Below are 20,362 nucleotides of genomic sequence, written 5' to 3'. Positions count from 1 at the left end.
GTTCCCCTTCTGTAATGTTGCTGCGGGAGGTGTACCAGAATCTATATCGTTAATGAAACTGATATTGTTCAAAGAAGTCATAAAACAGCATTTCAAGAAAAGCAATAGTATTTTAAAAAAAACCACAGTGTATTTAGATCACTTTTAGTATACTTTTCAAAGTGCTTACATCTCCCATTTAAAAGGCTGGTGAAATATTAATTATAAGGTCAGAAATTCCCTCATTAGAGCATTTGAATAAAATATAATTTCAGACCCATGGGCTCTTGCAAATGCTTATTAATATTTTCATTGGAGCCAATGCTTATGATGGTGTTTAATGCTTCTGTTCTTTTTTGCTTCACTGTACATTGTACACTGACCAAGAGCATTAGAAGTAGCTTATGTCTGCTAGAGAGTAAACATTTATAGCCACAGGAAATGACAGTCAATTAAGTAGAGCTTAGAACAAGTATGAAATTATTGACTTTGTTGATCTGTTCTTATAGTCCTTCCTTTTCAAAGTGCTTGAATGTGTTGTGTAGTTATTTAGTTGCATTAGTGGTTGAGTTTGAGCCTTTTAACATGTTTTTCATCAGTACCTTTGGGAGATGAATAACTAAGATCTTGCGATAACAATGCAGGATGCATAGTGAATATAATTGTTGTAGAGGGTGTATATGCTGTGGTGAAATATTGAATTGATCATGAAAGACGATGACCATTAAGCGTCTCTTTCAACTATTAAAGCTCGCTTTAGGGCGTGTTCAGCTGTGGTTTATGAAATTGTTTAGACTAACGCCTCCTTTGATAATTGTTTCTGATGTGGAGAAAAATGCTGAAAGATATCATGATAAATGCACTTTCTCTTCACTTTTGGCAACTTCCATCTTCACCAATTAAGTTTTAAAGCATTGCAGTGCTGTTCAAGAAGAAAGCCATTGTTAGCATGAAGAAACAGATGGACAATGTCATAAACAGAAAAATAATTCTTTAATTTACTTTTCCTGAGCTTCTGTAAAGTTTGTGGAGAACCCTATATACTACATTATCTTTGTTATACAATGTTAAATATTTACAGCTTGATTTAAGATGAAAAAAGCTTTTGTGTATTTATTCATTATTGTGGGGTTTTTGTTGATAATATTAACAGCACCCAAAAGTGTGCTAGGTGTTTCCTAATAAAGAGGAGTAATGCTTATCTCAAGATGCTTACAAAGTATTTTAAAACAATGTGGTGAGGGTAATAAGATAGTAGGGAGGGCTAGGGGAAGTAGGACAGGAGCAACATCAGCAGGATTTACGTGATAACAATGAAAGCTAGTGCATAGCAAGGTAGAGCAAAAAAAAATTCAAATACAGTGAGTAAGTAGAGGCTTAATTGGTAAGATTATAATTAAAATTGCTTGATAATGGATGTAAGGTACTGAGCTATGGTCGTAAAAATTCATTGCATCTCATGAGAAATAATATATGCTAATCTCACTCATTTCACTAAAGATAGCTTTATCCCTGAGCTCTTCAAAACTATAGTATGTTAATACAATATGTAAAAGCACCTAAGACCTTGAGGAATCAGAACTATGAGAGTTCAGATTTCCCATGTCTTCCCTTTCTTTGATAGCTTGAATTTTAAAAAATCTTGAATTTTATCTTGCTTGGGATTGGAGGCACAAAGAAACAATACTGTGCTATTGATTTTGTTGTGTGATCTAATCTTTGTGACAATGATTGTGAGAGAGAATTTAAAATTATACATGCTGTTTTAATAAATGAAACTGAGAAGGAATGTGACTTTTTCACCTGCTGACTCAAGATCAGAAAAAAAGTTCTGTGCTTTGAAATATGCCATTGCTTTCAAGAAACCTTTTCATTTTTACATTTTCTGTCTGTCATGTGTGTGCTGATGAGATTAAAAGGACAATGATGACAGTGCTGAAGTGAGTGATGAGTGTGATTTTTAAGAACATTGTGGACATAAAATTCTAACCAGACCAAACTGCAAAAAAGCATGGAAGTTAGATATGGAAAAGACACATGAGATCTGGCCATCCCTCTGCCATTGAAGAATGGTTCCTTTATAGGGCATTGTCAAGAAAGGGGCTTAAGTTATTGCAGGGGAGATGAACTCTTATGAGTTCCATGAATAGGAGCATGAATTAGCAAATGAGTTACTGGGCTGTGTGGCGCTTTCATGGGAAAACAATGCGTATTGGGAGGTGTGCTATTACACATTAGGGCCCCATTAAACATAATGTGAATATATAGTATATAACATTCCTGCCACTGCTGCATACTTAGGCTATGTCTACACAACAGCTTATGTTGGCATAATTTATGTCGCTGTGTGTGCGTGTGTGAGAGAGAGACAATAAATCACCCCCCTGAGTGACATAAGTTATGCTGACATAAGCACTGATATGCGCTGCGCTATGTTGGTGGGAGAGCTTCTCCCGCCAACATAGCTTCTGCCAATTGTGGGGGCTGGAGTAGCTAAGCCAATGGGAGAGCTCTCTCCAATCAGCTTAAAGTGGCTACATTAGATGGTTTACAGGGCCGCTACAAATTCTCTGGTTTAGCCGTGCCCTTAGAAAAATGTTAATATGTACAGAAATCTGGAAGGATAACAGGTCTCCATGATCTAATACTTGATAACATGAAAATATAGGACTGATTTTAGAAGAGCGGGCGTGGTGTTATGTCTTTGCGAGAAGATGGCATCAGTGTTGCCAGTATATAACCAATATGTAGGTAAAGTAATCCTTTGGACAATAAGGAAAATCATAGTGTATTTGAAATGATAGGGCTTAAAAATGAAACTGAAAGAAGTGTGACCAACACATACGCTACATTACCAAAATTCGTTGAAGCAGATACTAGTGCATCAGTGAACTAGAGGAATTAGGAGACCCGTTCGAAATTAGATTGTGACATCACATGATGTTAATAGGCAGATAAACTGGAGTCAAAAGAAATATGTAATAGTCCATGTTTTTTTCAGGGATTTCTTAGCTTACTTTGACTTGATGCCATGGCTTTCTCCTCAAATAATTATAGTCTGATAATTCTGCTTAGAATATGTACGTTGTTTTTTCACCTATTTTTATAAAACTAAGTGCTTCCGCTTCTTTCTTTTACTTTACAGGAGTGGCAGAACTCAATACAGAAGAATGCAGGCCTAGCATTTATTGAACTTGTCAACGAAGGAAGGTAACTTTTGTGTTTTATGTCAGAGTATTTGATGGCTCCCTGATCGTAGCTTTCAGCACATTGTGAGGTTTGAGACTTTTGATCTGCAAATACTAGTATTTTTCCCTGGTTTATGATGCAAATCAGTAGTTCAGTTCTCCTTTCAATCAATCATTTTGAGTTTTACAAACATGATTGTGCATTCCTTAATACTCTTGATAGTTGTAATATTAAAATATGGCAACTTACAGAATCTTAAGTTTCTTCCTGTAATTTTTTAATAAGCATTCTATCTCATCAGTGTCTTATGGATTTTCTTTCTTCTTCTCTCTGTGGGCTCATATCACTGATGCTATAATTTTTATTAGCTACTCTTTTGTGTATGGGGAGCGAGTTCTAACTAAGAATTGTAACACTAACTTTTGTTTAATTTATTTAGGGCTTAGTCCTTTTATAATCCAAGTACATTATACAGTAGGACAGAAGTGCATAATATAATGTATTACTTTAAATATATGTAAAAACCCCCTTTTAATATTACCAATGAGGTTTAATGCTCAATCAATATCTATATAATATTGCTGAGATTTATGGAAAATGACAGCAGTTGACAGGGGCATGATCTTTGACTTGCAGTGGCACTCATCAGAATTATCAATATTTCCTTCATTAGGAATTGATTGTTAAAGCAGACCAAGAGCAATATTTACTTTTCGCTAAAAAGCTTTATAGATAGTTAACTGTAGAACAATGTGACAAAGGCAATTTTTTATTTAAATAAAAAAGATTCCTGTTACTTGGTAACTAAAGAGCATGAGAATCAATCACACTAGAAAATGAACTTTGCAGTAGCAGGGCAGATACTGAGATGTGATGAAACAAACTGAATGAAAAGCAGCTGAAAAAATTTTCTTTTAGTATGTCATGTGAAATTTATCAGATGTGTCAAACCTAGTACAATAGAAAGTAATCCTTCAGTTTCTTAGGAGTGGGGGAAATGGCTATTTAAGACTTTTCTTTTAAAATTTATGGAGATTCGCAAGATGTGCAAAAGTAATGACTGTCGTGATGAATGAGTTTACTTGGGTTTATGTCAAGAGAAACACCATTCGGAGGTGGATAGGAACACTCTACTAGTTTTGATCCCAAGGGCCAAAGAAAAGTAACAAGGGTGTTCAGTTACAGTACTAAGATCTAGCCTGTAGTTGTTTCTTATTATGCAGCTCTGACCTGCCTTGACCTGATTTATAGAGTGCCTACTATAAATATGGCCCTTGATTAATGTTTTATTAGTATAGATAACATCTAGATCCTTCACGCCTGTAAGCAACAATGTAAGGTTCATCTAGGCAGGATGGGTGTCATTAACAAATCAATTTCTAAGGCTGTGCTCTAAGTAGCATTTACCTAGTAGATACTCACCTCATTTAAATCAGGTTTTCAGAAGCTATTCTTGCTATAAAGGTGTTAATTCAACCATTTTCTTTTTAAAAACTATAAAATCTTGTAAACAGATGGACCCTCCCAAATACATTCTGTTAATAATTTATGGCTTAGATTTAGCAAAACAGTCATGTCCAATTCAGAGACAAATGATTCTTTGAAGACCAGTAAGTGTGTTTTTGTTTAGCAGAAAATGTCTCATTGTCACTTTGTTCTGTGGCTGATTCAAATGACTGAGCTGTTGTATAAACTGGAAATGCAACTTTCATGGGAGAGGGAAAGAAATTCCTAAAAATGTCCCCTGTATTCTCCTCTAAGTGGGTCTTCCCTCAATTCCTACTCAGAGAATCTTTTAAAGTTATTGCTGAATTGGCCTTGTTAATTCTTTGTGGCTTTAAAATGATCATTAAAATGATACTATTATAGAACATATGATTGCATTCTATAACTCCTCTTTCCTCCCACTACCATTTACAGACTAAATCTTCCATCTCTAAGTAGAGTATGTATTTTTCCAACAACCTTATTTTTAGCAACCCTAACAGCTTTACCTTAATAAATAAAGGTTTTGATTCTGGACCACGGTTGTTAAGCTTAATAGAGAAATTATGGGACCAATTATGGGGCTGCCTAACTCCACAGAAGACAGTTACCTGTGCAGCTGTACTGGTGTAGCATAATTTGAGTACCTTGTGGTCTCAGAGATATAGCTAAGGACAGAATTTGGCCAAAAGACCTTTATTACTGGTGATGGGGTGTGTTTGAGGAAAAGAACCTAGCTTGATTTTAGATTCCTGGTTGAGTTCTAAAGGTTGGAGGTTAGTTAGGAAAAACTTATCTTGTAAATTAAGAAAATTTGATCTGGAAATTGACACACAACCATGGAACCCTCCACACAATCCTTAGTTTATAAAAAAGAGAGATTTAGCAGTTTCTTTGTTAAATGTTGTAAAAGGTACAATATGGCTTTACATGGTCATTATGTCACACATTTGTTTTCTGAAAATTAGCACAAGAAAGAGCTCACTACATTTGAGAGGATTCCACATCTTGTTTCCATCTATCTAGGGTGATAACTTTGTTACTGAATGGGAGCTTTTAGTTACCAGCTTTTCCAATGTTTAAATTAGTATTAATGGCTATATTGTAAAAGAGCCCAGGGATCCTTCTCAGTAGGGATTTTATTGATCTTTCTCTAATTTCAAATAGTATTTTAGACTAGATATTTGCTGTGCATCTTAGACAAAAAAGGTTAATCACTCAAATAATGTGTAAGGACTATCCTCCTCCCCCATCCCCAATAAAGATCAGCCGACCACTAGAGCTGCACAAAATATTTCAAATAAATTATTTTTTTTTGCAAAAAATATGCAGATTCAGGTTGATAGAAACATTTTGTGATTTGTGGCAAATCTGCTCTGTTTGTCAAGGCAAAAAGAAAATTTTAAATTCTAATATTGTGTTTCAGTGTTTACTAAATGAAATGTTTTTATTTTCAATTTAAAATTCACTTCAATTTTATTTAAAAAAATTAACAGATTAAATAAAACTCCTCAAATGAAACACTTTGTTTGACCTGAAACAGTTTAACTTCAATTTAGAAAAAAAAAAAAAAAAGTTTGTCTACCTAAAACTACATTAATCAAACCCTTTTAAAAAAATACTATGTATTAAAAATTATAAAAATAACTAGTTGAGGTAAATTGCTTTACTCTTCCAGTCCATACATTAACTTACAAACATTGTTAAGGTATTTATTCCTATGTGTTAACATAACAATCTTAACTTAGATCAACAAGATGCATTGTACTTACAGATTGTCAACGTATAACACTCTGTATCTTATTCTAAAGGATATATGTACACACACCCGGACTATTCATAGACATGTTTGTTAATGTGAAAATTAAAATACTTGGGCCTGAAACTGGTTAGTCAGCTACTGTGACACTGATCAATTGGAAAACAGAGTATAGCTGTAGACTGTCCAACTCCTTAATTGCTTTTCACTTGCAATGGTCTGTTGGCTCAAAAGGGAAAAAAGGGTATTAGAGAATTTGTTGCTATAGATGCAAATGGTGTGGTGGAAAAAAGATAGCAAAATATAGTTAATATTGATAGTTCATGAAGAAATGGAGAATAACAGCCACACTGATGCTAGTTTTACCAGAAAAGGCTTAGGAAGAAGAAATTACGCATTCATCATATAGTAGAACTAAGTCCAGACTAGAACAGTTTATCCAGTCTGCAATTTTATCTCAGCCTCCAACCCCAAACTGTGGGAATTCTGATAATATGGGACCTGCATCTGATTCATCCCAGTCTTTCTCTTTTAAAATCAAGACTACCATGTTAACATGTCTCTGCTTACTAGATCTTTCCATTTTAAATCATAGGTTTGTAATATGCAATTTTTTTTCTTTACAGTCAACAAGTTAGATTTTCATAGTAGTGGCTGCTTTGTTAAGTGTGAGTTAGAACCACAATAAATCATCAAGATATAGACACCAAACAGTACTGGAGAGGTGTTGAAATTTAAAAATTATAACTTGACGGTGTGTTGGAGGGAGGGATAGAAGAGAATTTGTTTGGCGCTCTGGAGACCAAATAGTGAATATTTTAACACTCGCAAAAAATCATGTGCAACGCAAGTGAGCATTTTACAAACTGTGGCTTTGAGTTCATTGTATTTTGTTTGTCTCTGTATGGAGTTAAGTTTCATCATCTTTATGTAAATTGAAAACATCTGAGGTATGCTGCACCTAAATGAAGAGACAGAAGCTTTTTGCTCATGATGGAATATATGTATTTCAAAAAGTTTGAAGCTTTCATAACCCTTTTTAAAACTCGTCCTTCTTGATAGTGGGCTTGGGGATGCCAGTAGCCTTTTAAAAAAATGTGCATTGGTCAGAGGCGTGAACTTCGATGGAAGGGACATGCTTTTCATTCATTGGCCTCATCAAAGTGATGTCATAAAACACTTTTTTGAATGTCAGTTGAGTATTCTTAATTGTTTTTATGTAAGATCGTTCTAGTAATAGCTGCTTTTTAAAAATAAACGAGAACAACATGAAGCTATTTACACCAGACAATAAACATGTAAAGGTTTCTACTCATGTCTTATGTTCTTACATTTTTAAAAAATCTTCTGACAATCATGTCTTCCTTACTGGAATGTGGATTTCCTATCTTCTCTCTATTGCGCAAAGTCTTAGCTTGGCTTTCACAAACTATGCTTTAATTTAGTTTAAATAATAGCTAATATATATATATATATATATCAGACAACAAGATTTGATTTGAAAGTCACCTATTTTTTAGCTGTTTTCCTTTTAGTTAAATGGAGAAAAATGAGGTTCTATTGTGTTCAAGCTACTGCCTTTAGGAATTTAGGAACTTGTAGCTCTTTTACTGTTGAGTGAACAGTGTGTCTTAAAGTCTTTATTCCATTGGAATGGTTCTAAAGACTTTTTTGTAGCAGTAATTAAAACTTGTATCACAGTATACAAACAGACCTCATTAAAGACATAAATAATACTTCTGAGTGTACAACTTATGCCTCTACTCAAAGACAAGAGAATCTCCTTGATGTGTGTGTGTGTATGTGTGTATATATATAATTATAGGAATATTTGCATTAGCCTCAGATCCCTCATGTTTGCTGAGCCTCTCTCATGGGATAGGGTCCTTTCTCTGATATGGCATAGTCTGGAGTATTCATAAACCTCTCCCTCTAATACCTCATCAGAAATGCATGTCCACACAGTTGCTGTGCATATCACATCGTTAGATCTTACATTGAATTTGGACTAAAGTTAATAATTTGTTGATCTGAAGTTGGCAATATTCTTCTAAAATCTTTCCATCTCTAGCTTTTCCACTTGTGCCTAACTCTCTGTTGTTCTGCTGTTTTTATTTTTTGCTTTTCCCACCTTGGAAAGTGCCTGAACTTGTACCTGATTATCTGTGCAGTCAGCAGCAATGTGCAGAGCAAGGAAATTCCTAGCTCTGCTCCAGATGGCTGGGCACCTTTCACCCTGACCACAGAAGAATCTAAGTGCCTAACCTGCTCACTTGTGGCTTGATCTCCTCACCTGTAGCTTGATCCTGTGCTGAACAGTCTGACCTTGATCCAGAAGAGCTCTTATGCATGTGCTTAATTTTGACTTCCTGAGTAGTCCTATTGACTTGAATGGGACTTCTCATTTGCTCAAAGTTAAGCATAGGCTCAAGTGCTTTGCTGAATAGTGTGGCCAGCATCTTTCAGGGAAAAGTGCCTGTCTGGGACCTTGAATTTGGCACAGCTGATGGTAGGAAAGTAGGAAGTCCATAATGCCTCAGTCCCCCTCCACTTCCCATATTGGAGGAGCATCTCATGCAGTGGTTGTCAGTGCAATATCTGTCACTGAAATAAATTTAGCAGTAAACTTGCAACCAAGAAAAAGAAGCACAGTGGCAGCTATGGGGGTAAGCAAACTTAAAAAGAAAAATCCCTCAGGAAAGGGAAGTAATTGAACGAATAGTGTTACCAACTCTCATGATTTTGTTTACCAATTTTTGCATTGTTTTTTTTAGCCTCAACTATTGGAATCAATATGTTACCTGAGAATCTGTTTTCATTTAAAAAAAAATAGTCTAAACCTTATTGTTTCAGAGAAAAACTTGAGAATATAAACCCTAAATAACAATGCCTATTTCTCATATAGTGGTTTTCATCTTTAGATCTCAAAGGGCTTTACAAAGAAGGTCAATACTGTAAGGCAAATAAAAACCTCAAATGTGTTGTTTGGCTTAAAAATCATTAGACTTTTTTTTAATCTTTTGGGTTTTGGGGTAGGTGGAGGGATGTTTGTGACAGCTGGGAAAAAACTGCCCGTGCTTTTACTATGCCTCTCTTAATGCATTTTTTTCATGCTACTTCTTATGCTTAGAATGATCTCTCAAAATCTGTTTACTAAGGGAACCGCCTCTTGTTGCATATCATTCCTAGAAATCCACTCCTGCAGTGTACATACTGAAAACCTTTGTTAGAACTATGGTAGTGAAAAAGATCCTCTACACCACCTCCATCTATATTTCCCAGGGCATTAGTCTCTTAAAGGGAGGCTTTTGGAAATGCTCCTAAACCTCTTGGGCATATATTACACAGAAAAATCAATGGAACATGTGTCCCTAAATCCCCTAGTTGCTTTTGAAAATCTCCTTCTTAGATTATGTAAGCTTTTCATGAGCGATGCTATTTTTGTATATTATATGGAATCAAGAACACTCAGTGACATGAAAAATAAAAATGGGAGAGCTGACAGAGAATACCTTTGGCATTTTTAAGTAGTTCACTTTGCTCTTGAAGCCAAGCAAAGATGTTGCGAAGGAGGAGGAAGGGGTGGTATTAAAATGTGACATGGCCGGAGGGTCACGAGAAATAGCAGCTCACTACAGCTGGAATGGCTGTTGGCTAGATGCTCTGAGGGGCATGCTGGCTGGTGAGTTGACTGTTCTACACACACATTTTTTGTAATTATGACAGATCTATTTCTGACCAGGAATTGGAGGGGGAGAGTCCTATGACTCTGCTTGCCTCTTGGCTGACAGCTGTAGCTGCCTATGACGATTGTAAGGAAGGGACCTGACCCATAACCTAAGGAGCAGTGGGCCTGACTTCCTTGGACAAGAAAAGCTGTGAATACTTTAAGTATGAGAGGCACAAAAGATTGTATGGGAAATAGGTCTAGTCAAACTCTCTTTTTTGGTGAGGTTACAAGTTTTATTCATATAATAAACTTTTGTAAGGCATTTGACTTAGTCCCACTTTACATTCTGATTTTTTTTAAAAAAAAAAGCTCTGTAAAATGAATGTAGCTCATAGTAAATGAATTAAAAACTAGTTAACAGATATTTCAAAAAAGTAATTGTAAGTGGGGAAACATCATCCAGTGGCAGTGTTTCTAGTAGGTTTCCAAAAGGATTTACTCTCAGCCCAATACAATTCAATATCTTTATCAATGATCTGGAAGAAAACATAAAATTATTACTGGTAAAATTTACAGATGGTGGACATTTTGGTGAAGTGGTAAATAACAGTTACAGAGAGTCAACTGTTTCCAATGGCAAGATGAACTCATTTAACATGCCTTCTTAATACAGCCAAATACAAGATCATACTTCAAGAAACAAAGATTGTAGGTCACACGTATAGGATGAGTGACTGTATCCTGGAATGCAGTAACACTGAAAAGGATTTACAGGTCACTGTAGACAACCAGTTGGACGTGAGCTACCAGTGCAATACTGTAGCTAAGAGAGAAAACAAGATTTGTAGGTGTATATGCAGGGAATATCAAGTAGGAACATGGTGGTTGTATTACTACTGTGGATGGCATTGGTGAGACCATTCCTGGAAAACTATGTCCAGTTCTGGTGTCCACACTTCAAAAAAGATGTTGACAAATTGTAAATATTTAAAAAACAAAACAAAACGAAAAAACCCTATAAGAGTGGTTTGAGGTTTAGAAATCTTGCCTTCTGGTGAGAGAGAGAGTCAGTCTGGTTAGTTACTCCAAGAGATTAATTGATCTGATAGTAGATGACTCCTTAATCTAGGAGAAAAAGGCATATTGAGATCCAATGGTGGGTGCTGAAGCTAGACAAATCCAGACTAGAAATAGAGCGGAGTTTTTAAAAACTGAGTGTAAATAACTATTGGAAGGAGTAACCGAGAGGCGTGGTGCATTCTGAATCACCTGAAGGCCAGTTTTATACTATAGACCTCTATTAGTATAACTACGTTGCTCAGAGGTGTGAATAATCAACACCCCATAGTGACTTAGTTATACTGACCTAACTCCCATATAGACAGCACTATGTCGATGGGAAAGCTTCTCTCATTGACATAGCTGCCACCTCTTGGGAGGTGGATTAACTACGCTGATGAGAGAAAAGCTCGCCCATTGGCATGGTAGCGTCTTCACTAAAGTGCTACAGAGGCACAGTCGGGGTACACACAGGAATTTAAATTTTACTGCTGGGGGGGGGGGCACCAGTGCGGAAGGCAGAACTCCTCTGGCAGGGGGGAAGGAGAAGCAAACTCCTCTGCAGAACTCCTCCTGCTCCAGGGCTGTAGGAGGGAGAGTGCTTTCCCCGCCGCAGTCCCTGGGCTGAAGGAATTCCACTCTCCCTGCTGCAGCTCCAGGGGAGAGGAGCGTTCTCGCTCTCCCTGCTGCAGAGCAGGAGGAGTTCTGTGTCCCCCACTGATTATTCTGTGTCCACCACTGCTTTCCCCCCATTGTGCACGCCCCTGGATGCAGTTGAAGTCTTTCAACTTGATTAGATGTCCTTCTAAATGATATGCTATAGCTCAAACAGAAGTTATGGGCTTGATGCAGAAATTACTGGTTGAGGTTCTTTGGCCTGTGTTACGCAGAAGGTCAGACTAGATGATCACAATGGTCCCTTCTGGTCTTAAAATCTGTTAAATATACTTGCTGTGTCTAGTAAGAAAATCTGTTTTCCTATTGATAAATTTACTGTTGACTTAGCTTAGCAGAAAACCTTTGCTCTCATGCAAATACTTGAACGATCTCTCTGCTGTGTGGTTTCTTGGTTTAGTTTGTAAATTTTCACACTCTGAGATGAAAAATATTCTACTTGGGGTTAAACTAATGTTAAAAGAATGAGAGTTGGTGCTTTAATAATGGTCTATGTAGCTGACACAGGTAAAGCAGTGATGTTTCTTTTGGAAAGTGGTAGGCTATTCTTGGAGCTAAATGTTGCATTCCAGTAATGTTAATACCGTTACATCAAATGGAAACTAAAAATTAAAGCCAAAATTTTCAACATTAAGTACTGAAAAGTAGACACTTAAATCTTATTTTAGGCACCTAAATAAGTTCCTTGAATTGCAGAGATGCTATGGACTTGCAGCTGCCTTTGACATTAATGATAGCTGTAGCTCCTCAGCACCTATGGAAAATAATGCTACTTTTATTTCCATGAACAAATATCAATTTAGGTGTCTAGCTGAGACATTTACTTTCTAAAAGTTTAGCCTAGCCATTTAAAGACTCAAACAGCTGCTTGGGAATATCTTCCTGTCAGCGAATAACCACAGAAAAGACTAGGTCATGATAAAGTTTTTTGTGCTTGTTTTAGAAACAATATGAACATTGCTTTGAGTTTAAAAAAAAAATCTTTGCATATGCAGTGCCAAAAAAAGGCTATTTGAAACTAAAACAAAACTTTAACACTTGATGCCTAGATTCCTTTCTCTGAAGAAAATAAAAAGTGCAATTGTGGTGCATCCCACTATATTCTTTCAGCCCACTGGAAAACAATTCACTGAAGTACAGAGCGGTTGTGTAGTCAGTTTCCTGAGGGCATGTTTTAGACTCTGGATTTAGGAAAACCAAAAAATTAAGAAATTGGATTGAATAGATTATTTATAAACTTTCTATCAGGCTAACTTGACAAACTCAGTTTAAAACAGACTGAAAATGGCAATGGTGACTGTCATGATAAACTGAGACTGTTCCTAAGTTACCTTTAGACATTTTTAGTTAATAATATATCATTTCGTAACAAATGCAATTCAATAAATGTAATATTATGTTACCTATAAAATTGTGTTTATTGTTTTAACATGTAGTTTCTTGTTCTCGTCTGTTTGAGGATGTCATTTCTGTATAAAAGTATATGGCTGACATTTCCTTAGATCAAGTCCATTGACTCTGTAAATGTGGTCAGTGCTTTCTAGTACAGAATCACATACTTGGTCATTTAAGTGTTCACCTAGAACTTCTTAGACTACTTTCTGGAGTTGTATGGCTTGTATGAACTCCTGGTAGTGGGAACATACAGAGATAACTCACATATGAGAAGTTGCATACCAATAACTCTTGTTGTTTGAGAGTGTTGCCTCTGCATATTCACATTCCCTACGTACTTTCTTCATTTATTCAGTCTTAGGTCAAGAATTCCTGAAATAGAGAAGGAATTGAGGGGCACTTTCTTTTATATTCTCTGGAAATACTCTGTGAGTGGGGAGGGAGAGGCCCCAATGGACACTGCATACCAGAAGATTCTCGAGGCTTGTGGGACAGATGCAAATGGGAATAGGCAGAGGCAATATTTTTGAACATAGTATTGGTGGGAGATAATAGTTTAGGTGTAGTAGGTACAACTGCGAATCTGGCAGTCTAAAAATGTTCCTCAAACAAATATTTTTAACTTCCATCTCCGTGTGATACTCATGACCAGTATCAATACTTATTGAAATGGGAAAGGGCAAAGTATTTGTCCCATGTATGCCAATGCTGTCAGTTTTAAAAACCTATAAGGCTAGTTCCCTGACTGAAGAATAGTTCAAAGGAAATATTTTCAAGTTCACAAAATGGATATTTGAAAAACATTAGCGATGTGTTTAACCCTTCTCTCACCTCACAAAAATTCTATAAAATCTTTGCTTCCATATCCCTAGGACAATATTTAATATGCTTAAAGTTCATGTTGATAAGCACTTATTCTAAACAATGATTTTCTGTTGTTTTTTTACTTTTGTGTAAAAGTAAAAACTTAAGTTGAAATGTTTCCATTATGGTCTCAGTCCAAATTGTAAGACTGCTTTGAGTCTAAAATTGTCTTTTTAAAGGGCCAATATAAAAATAACATTTAAAGTCAATTGTTAGAAATCTTCTGTTAGAAGTGCTAGCATACTGGAGAGGTAATTCTCTTCCAGCTTCATCCATCAGAGTGGAGACTGGCTTGACCTCAGTTAGTTCAGCATGTAATACTAGAGAGAGATCCAAACCACAAATCACTATACAATCTTGAGATTCCTTAAGACCAGCTGCTAACAAAGCAAAGAAAAGAATGTACTTAGTGAGAAGTGAAGAAGCAAAGGAGAAAAGATGGATGAACTACCAGCTGAGAATAGATTTCAGAAAATGATATTCCACTCATGCAGGCCAAAAAGGTGTTACAGTGAAGAAAATAAATGTGTATCACTCCTGAGGCCTGGTAATACTTCTTTTCAGCCACTATTATAAGAAACTGCTTTAAAGCCATTAATGTTAAGACTTTAAGTCTGACAAACACTGACATGCTGTTAATGAAAACTGGATGACCAGATTCTGTAATGAAAAACATGGGTGTGTGCCCAGGCAAGGTTGGGAGGATGAATGTAGAAAGAAGGGTACTGGAAAGAGGAGAAAAGCGTGTTCTTTCTCCTCGCCACCTCCTTCCTGCCATTCTCCTACTGTGGAAATCAGGACACATTATACAGAAGAGTGGTAGAAAACTATACTTGCTTATCAATGTCCCCTCTGCTGTTTTCTTCCCATCCCAGCTCCTTTACTTCTTTTTTTTTTCTGACCTGTTTTTAATTTAACATTTTCTTCAAGTCCTTCCTTTATTTCCAGTTCTTCTTTCTCTTTCTACTGTTTTAATTATTTTTCATCTCTTAGCCTCTATTTTCTTCATTTTTTTCTCTACTTCTTTTCCCATCTCTCCCCATTTCAGTTATCGCTTTCCTTTCACTCACTTTTTTTGTTTTTTACCTCATTGTTTTTCTCCCTCCTTTTCTCCTTCTTGCCCTCATCCTTTACTGCATACAACCATTCACTCATTTCCTCTCACCCATACCAGTGCAGACACCTCTCACTTTCTTGCCCTGTGGAATAGAGCCTGTAGAAGCTCAAGAACTGTGTGTGTGTGTGTGTGTGGGGTGAGGGGGGAGGGGAAGACATGCATGTAAAGGAGGAAGGAGAGGGCAACTCAAGTTTTTGAGTAATGCAAAAAAGCCTCAAAATATTGTTGAGCATACAACGGCTGAGAAAATCTATAATAATGTTGCCTTTTGCTTTGAATGCCATGTAGTTCTGGATTACTACCAACCCCATTTCTCACCAGAAGAACTAGGCTTCACCTGCCCAGAACGTTTCAGTATAATCAGACTTTTTAAGATCAAGCAGCATATTTTCCTGAGATTCCAGTTTTAACTCTCCAGTGTTCTTCAGTACAGTAACAAAGGTTATTTGACTTGGAATGGGGAGATTTGGATATGACAAACGCTAGAACCTGAAGCTGTTTTTGGATATTATAAAAATATATATACAATGAAAATGTTTTTGTGCTTTATACAGCTTAATCCAATATACCAAATAACTTCAGAATGTAATGTTCTTGTTTGAAAATAAAGTGTGAGTTTACTCTGAAAAATAATTAAAAATTGCATCATAGTGTTCTGTTTGTGCTGCAGTGACCTCTGGAGCAAACTTGCAAAGATACCACTGTGACCAGCAGCTTGATCATAAATGTACAGATATCTTTCCAACAGCAAATCCTACAGACTTCCACCTTTGATCTAAAAGTCCAGATGAATTACTTCTGGCTATTGCATAACGAATAATAAAGATTCAGAGGAAGAGGGCTCAAATTCTGTCACCAGTTAGTTGTTATACTTTTGTAGCACCATTGTCAAAATAGGGTGTATGTTTATTCCTTCTAAAGCATGAACAGAACTGTTTATGCATTTTCAATAGCAGGACAAAATTATGTGCTCACTTTTACACCTCTGTAACCTCATTGCCTTGGAATTGGAATTTTGTTAATTCTTTTGAAGCATTAAAAGGGATAAAATGTGCATTACATAGCTATGGGTGTATTGGCTCTGCAATGCTATTGGGATTAAAAAGCGGTGAAAACTTAATTTTTGTCATTAATATAAGCAGAAGAATTCACACAGTGGCAGATTGGTTGAATAAAAAACTCTTTTTACAGTCACTTATTGGAGTAAAATTGATATTCAAAAACAAGAGAAGGTAAGAGAAATTGAAATATAGGTCTCGCCTTCCCAGCTGGGATATATATGTAAGGAATCCTCACTATACCCCATCTGGGAAGGTGAAACCATGCTCCAAACAGCTTCACATTTTCAATTTTTTTTCCCTCGGTTTTTTTTTTATTTAACATGGCAACAGTGATTTTGAACAATTCGAAGCAACCCAGACAGGCTCATTGCTCCTTACAGTCTTGTCTCCGGGACTTCACCATCTTTAGAGCTCTTCTTCCAGGGCTTCTCAGCCCTCTTCATCTGAGAGTTTGCCCCAGCGGGATCCTGGTGTCTTTCTCTCAGATCATTCACATGATGGGTGCAGAGAACCCCTTCCCAGGTCTTTGCCTGCTCCAAGTTTCTTTCATCTTCTCCCCTGGCCCAAGGGCATTAACCAATGCACTGAAGTGTTAAAATAGGCAAAGAAGATTTTTTTTCAGCTGAGCATACAGATTTGATGAGGCAGAAGCAGAGATATGAGGAAAGGCTGTCCCAGTTTCTGGAGTTGCAGAGAGAGATCCTCAACAACAGGAGAACAATTAGAAGGAGACAGAAGAGGCAGCCAGTGTCAAATAAGCATGGATACATCAACTTGTTTTTTTTTTTCTTGTTTTTTTAAGAATATATCAGCTTCTCTTTCTTGGCTGTTGAAAGACCAAGATGTTTCTCCTTCTTTCTTCTCCTATTCATTCTGATGGCATTAAGGCTAGGGAAAGTAACTTTAGTTGCTCCAGTCTGTTTGATCAGTGCCCCACCCTTATAGCCTTATATGTATTGATGAGTATGAGGAACACTTCTGAGACCATTGCTTTGCTCACAGAATGTGAGCAAGCCAAATGCCTAGAAATACGTATGCAAGTTTTGTATATTCAGAAGGGGATAGTGAGTTAGAGTTTAGATAGAATGTGAACTTGAATAAGTTATTTTATCTCTCACAAAGGCACCTTTTGTCTTACATGTGTGATATTGCATTGATGTTTTCTATATTGTAAACACAAAATGTCACAAAATACATTTATCATAGTGTACTGTATTTTTGACACAATTCACCTATATTCTCTGCTGGTTCATATGGTGCATGCTTGAAAGAATTTATATCTCCTGCCCCATTGTACATCATTGTATAGCTAATTTTAACTTGATAAATTCCTCTTAACTAATTTAAAAACAGAATCTGTATGAATGTTTTTAGTAACAATATATGAACTCACTGCGTAATTGGGCTGTAATTCAACCATGAGCTTTGCTACCATTCATAAACTGCTCTGAAGCTGTGCTCTTAAAGTTTATGAAGGCCTCAGAAATGCTAGATTGAATTACAGCTTTATTTGCTGTGTAAACTAGAACAGCTATATGTCTTAGCGTTTAGTTCATGAGTCTGAGGATGTTTTGTAATCCTTAAAATGTTACTTATAATTTAATGTAAAGCTTCCATTTTATAGACATTCTTTATAGATAGAGCACTACCAAATTCACAGTCCACTTTGGTCAAGTTCACAGTCATAGGATTTTTAAAATCATAAATTTTATGATTTCAGTTATTTAAATCTGAATTTTCATGGTTTTGTAATTGTATGGGTCGTACCCCAAAAAGGAGGGGTGTGTGAGTGGGGGGGGGGGTTTGCAAGGTTACTGTAGGGGGGTTGCCGTACTGCTACCCTTACTTCTGTGCTGCTGGTGGTGGTGGTGCTATCTTCAGAGCTGGGAGGCCAGAGTGTGGTGGCTGCTGGCTGGATCCCAGCTCTGAAGGCAGAGCTGCTGCCAGCAGCAGTGCAGAAGTAAGGATGGCGTGGTATGGTATTGCCACCTTTACTTCAGCTTTGCTGCCTGCAGAGCTGGACCCTCGGTCAGCAGCCACCACTTTCTGGTCACCCAGCTCTCAAGGCAGCAGTGCAGAAGTAAGGGTGCTGTGGTATGGTATCGCCACCCTTACTTCTGCTCCGCTGCTGATGGGGTGCTGCCTTCAGAGCTGGGCGCCTGGTCAACAGCTGCTGCTCTCCAGCCCCCCAACTCTGAAGGCAATGCGGAAGTAAGGGTGGTAATACCATGACCCCCACCCCCACCCCAAATAACCTTCAATGTCTCTATAATGCGTTTTTCATGGCTGTGTATTTGGTAGGGTCCTATTTATAGATGAGGGAAGAACAGTGCATTTTATAATTACTTTATTTTTCATGTATTAATTACGTTGGGTGTGTATAGGTAAACGGACGTATTTGGATGTTTGTCGTTACAGCCCCCTGAAGCAGCAGGCTGCAATGGGCTTGCCTGCCTCAGTTTCTCTCCTTCATAGTGCCCAGTAACTCCACACACAATTTCTTGCCTGAATAATAACTCTTGTTGGGGCTGGTTGTTACAAAAAACATAGGGCAAATAGTCTGTAACAAGAGTCCCAAAAATACTGTCCATTTGTCATACCCCATTACATGTAGTTCTTAAAATCCCATGATCTCTACTTCATTGGCAAATTGCATATCACACTCTGGTGTTTTCTGTCACATCTGGGCTCTTTACCGGTCCTTTCCTGTCCTTCTGCAAGGGCAGCTACCCCAGCCCTTCTAGGTGGAGTGCAGCCTTACTCTTTTCAGCAGGAACAACCACAGCCTTTCTGCTGGGACTTCATTCTAAGCAGGAGAGCATCCCTCTTTCAGTTGTCCCTCAGCCCTCTCTGGCCTTCTTACTCCAGCATGGAGGTGTCATCAGGTAAACCCTTTGCTGCTCCCTTGCCTTCAGCCCTTTGGATTAGAAGTCAGCAGGTAACTATCTCTGCTGCCTTCTGGCCCTCATTCCTCTGGCTTGGGTCAGGCTGAGGGTAGCAGAGCAGCACATGTACCTGCAACCACCTATAGCTTCCTTTATGGACCAGCTACAATCTCCTGCTCTCCAGCAGTTCTGAGCTGCTGATCTCTCATGTAGAGAGGTCTCACCAGCTCTTTTCCTGACTTAGTTTGTTGTCAGGCTCTGCCATTTATATGTTGCAGATGCCCTCTCTTAAGCCCAGTTGGGGTCAGCTGGTGAGTCACAGGTGCACTATCCTACTCTTTATTTATGGACCAGTGTGATCCTACGACAATGTTTGTGTCAGGTGTTGATTACCATTCTTAATATTTGCCGTGTCATTTAGTATGTGCATATGCATACGGGGATGTTTTCTTACATTGTACATATGTATATTTGAAGCCAAACAAACTTGCACTTTGTATTGTGATTGGAGTGTTTTCCAGTACCTCATGTTGATAACTTTTTGAAACACGTTTTCAGTAGGCTGCCAGAAAACTGCAGATCAGTTGTTTACAAAATAATTTTGTTCAATTTTTTTGTTAAAATAAGGTTGGTATTTTGGAACAAAGCTCAAACATTTTGTATATAAATAGCCTCTTCAGATACTAGTTTTTGGAATTCATAAGCACTGGTTAATCTTTAAATATTTTATGTCAACAGATTGCTGAGCCAAACAATGAAGGATCATTTAGTAAGAGTGGCAAATGAAGCAGAATTTATCCTAAGTAGACAGAGAGCAGAGGATATTCACAGACATGCTGAATTTGAGGTAAGAAGTAAAAAACCTTGTGTGCCAGCAAATGCTAAGGCAGTTCAATCCTGCAAGATGTTTGGGAGGTATTACGTGACCTCAAGTCCCACTGACTTCAGTGGAAGTACAGAATGCTCAGAAACCTGCAGGAGTGCTCAGCATCTTGCAGAATCTACAAATAATATTGTTTTTTGGGAGGAGGAAGGTGGGCAAAAAGGGAGTCTCTAGCATACCAATACTTTAGTCACTTACATCAAGTAAATAATAGTGTAGTGTTTTGTGTTAATGAAGCTTTGTAGCATCAAAACTATTTTAATAAAGGGTCATAAATCAAGATAAAATTCACAGTTAAAAAATTCCTTACCAGTGTTAACTTACATCAGCAAATTATATGG

At 37.3% G+C, this 20,362-nt stretch overlaps 1 protein-coding gene across 4 annotated transcripts in view; it reads left to right on the top strand.

The window, feature by feature from the left end:
• LRBA (LPS responsive beige-like anchor protein) overlaps positions 1-20,362 on the top strand; it is a 552,094-nt gene that overhangs the window by 177,425 nt on the left and 354,307 nt on the right. For all 4 annotated transcript variants that reach the window (XM_077815359.1, XM_077815362.1, XM_077815360.1 and 1 more), the window contains 2 exons: positions 3,125-3,189; positions 19,877-19,985. In XM_077815359.1, coding sequence (XP_077671485.1) covers positions 3,125-3,189; positions 19,877-19,985 — 174 coding nt within the window. The remainder of the gene's footprint in view (positions 1-3,124; positions 3,190-19,876; positions 19,986-20,362) is intronic.

Source organism: Eretmochelys imbricata, chromosome 4 (assembly GCF_965152235.1).
Source record: "Eretmochelys imbricata isolate rEreImb1 chromosome 4, rEreImb1.hap1, whole genome shotgun sequence".
NCBI classification, from domain to species: Eukaryota; Metazoa; Chordata; order Testudines; family Cheloniidae; genus Eretmochelys; species Eretmochelys imbricata.
Note: the sequence above shows the minus strand (reverse complement) of the source record. Positions and strands in the feature narration are given on the sequence as shown.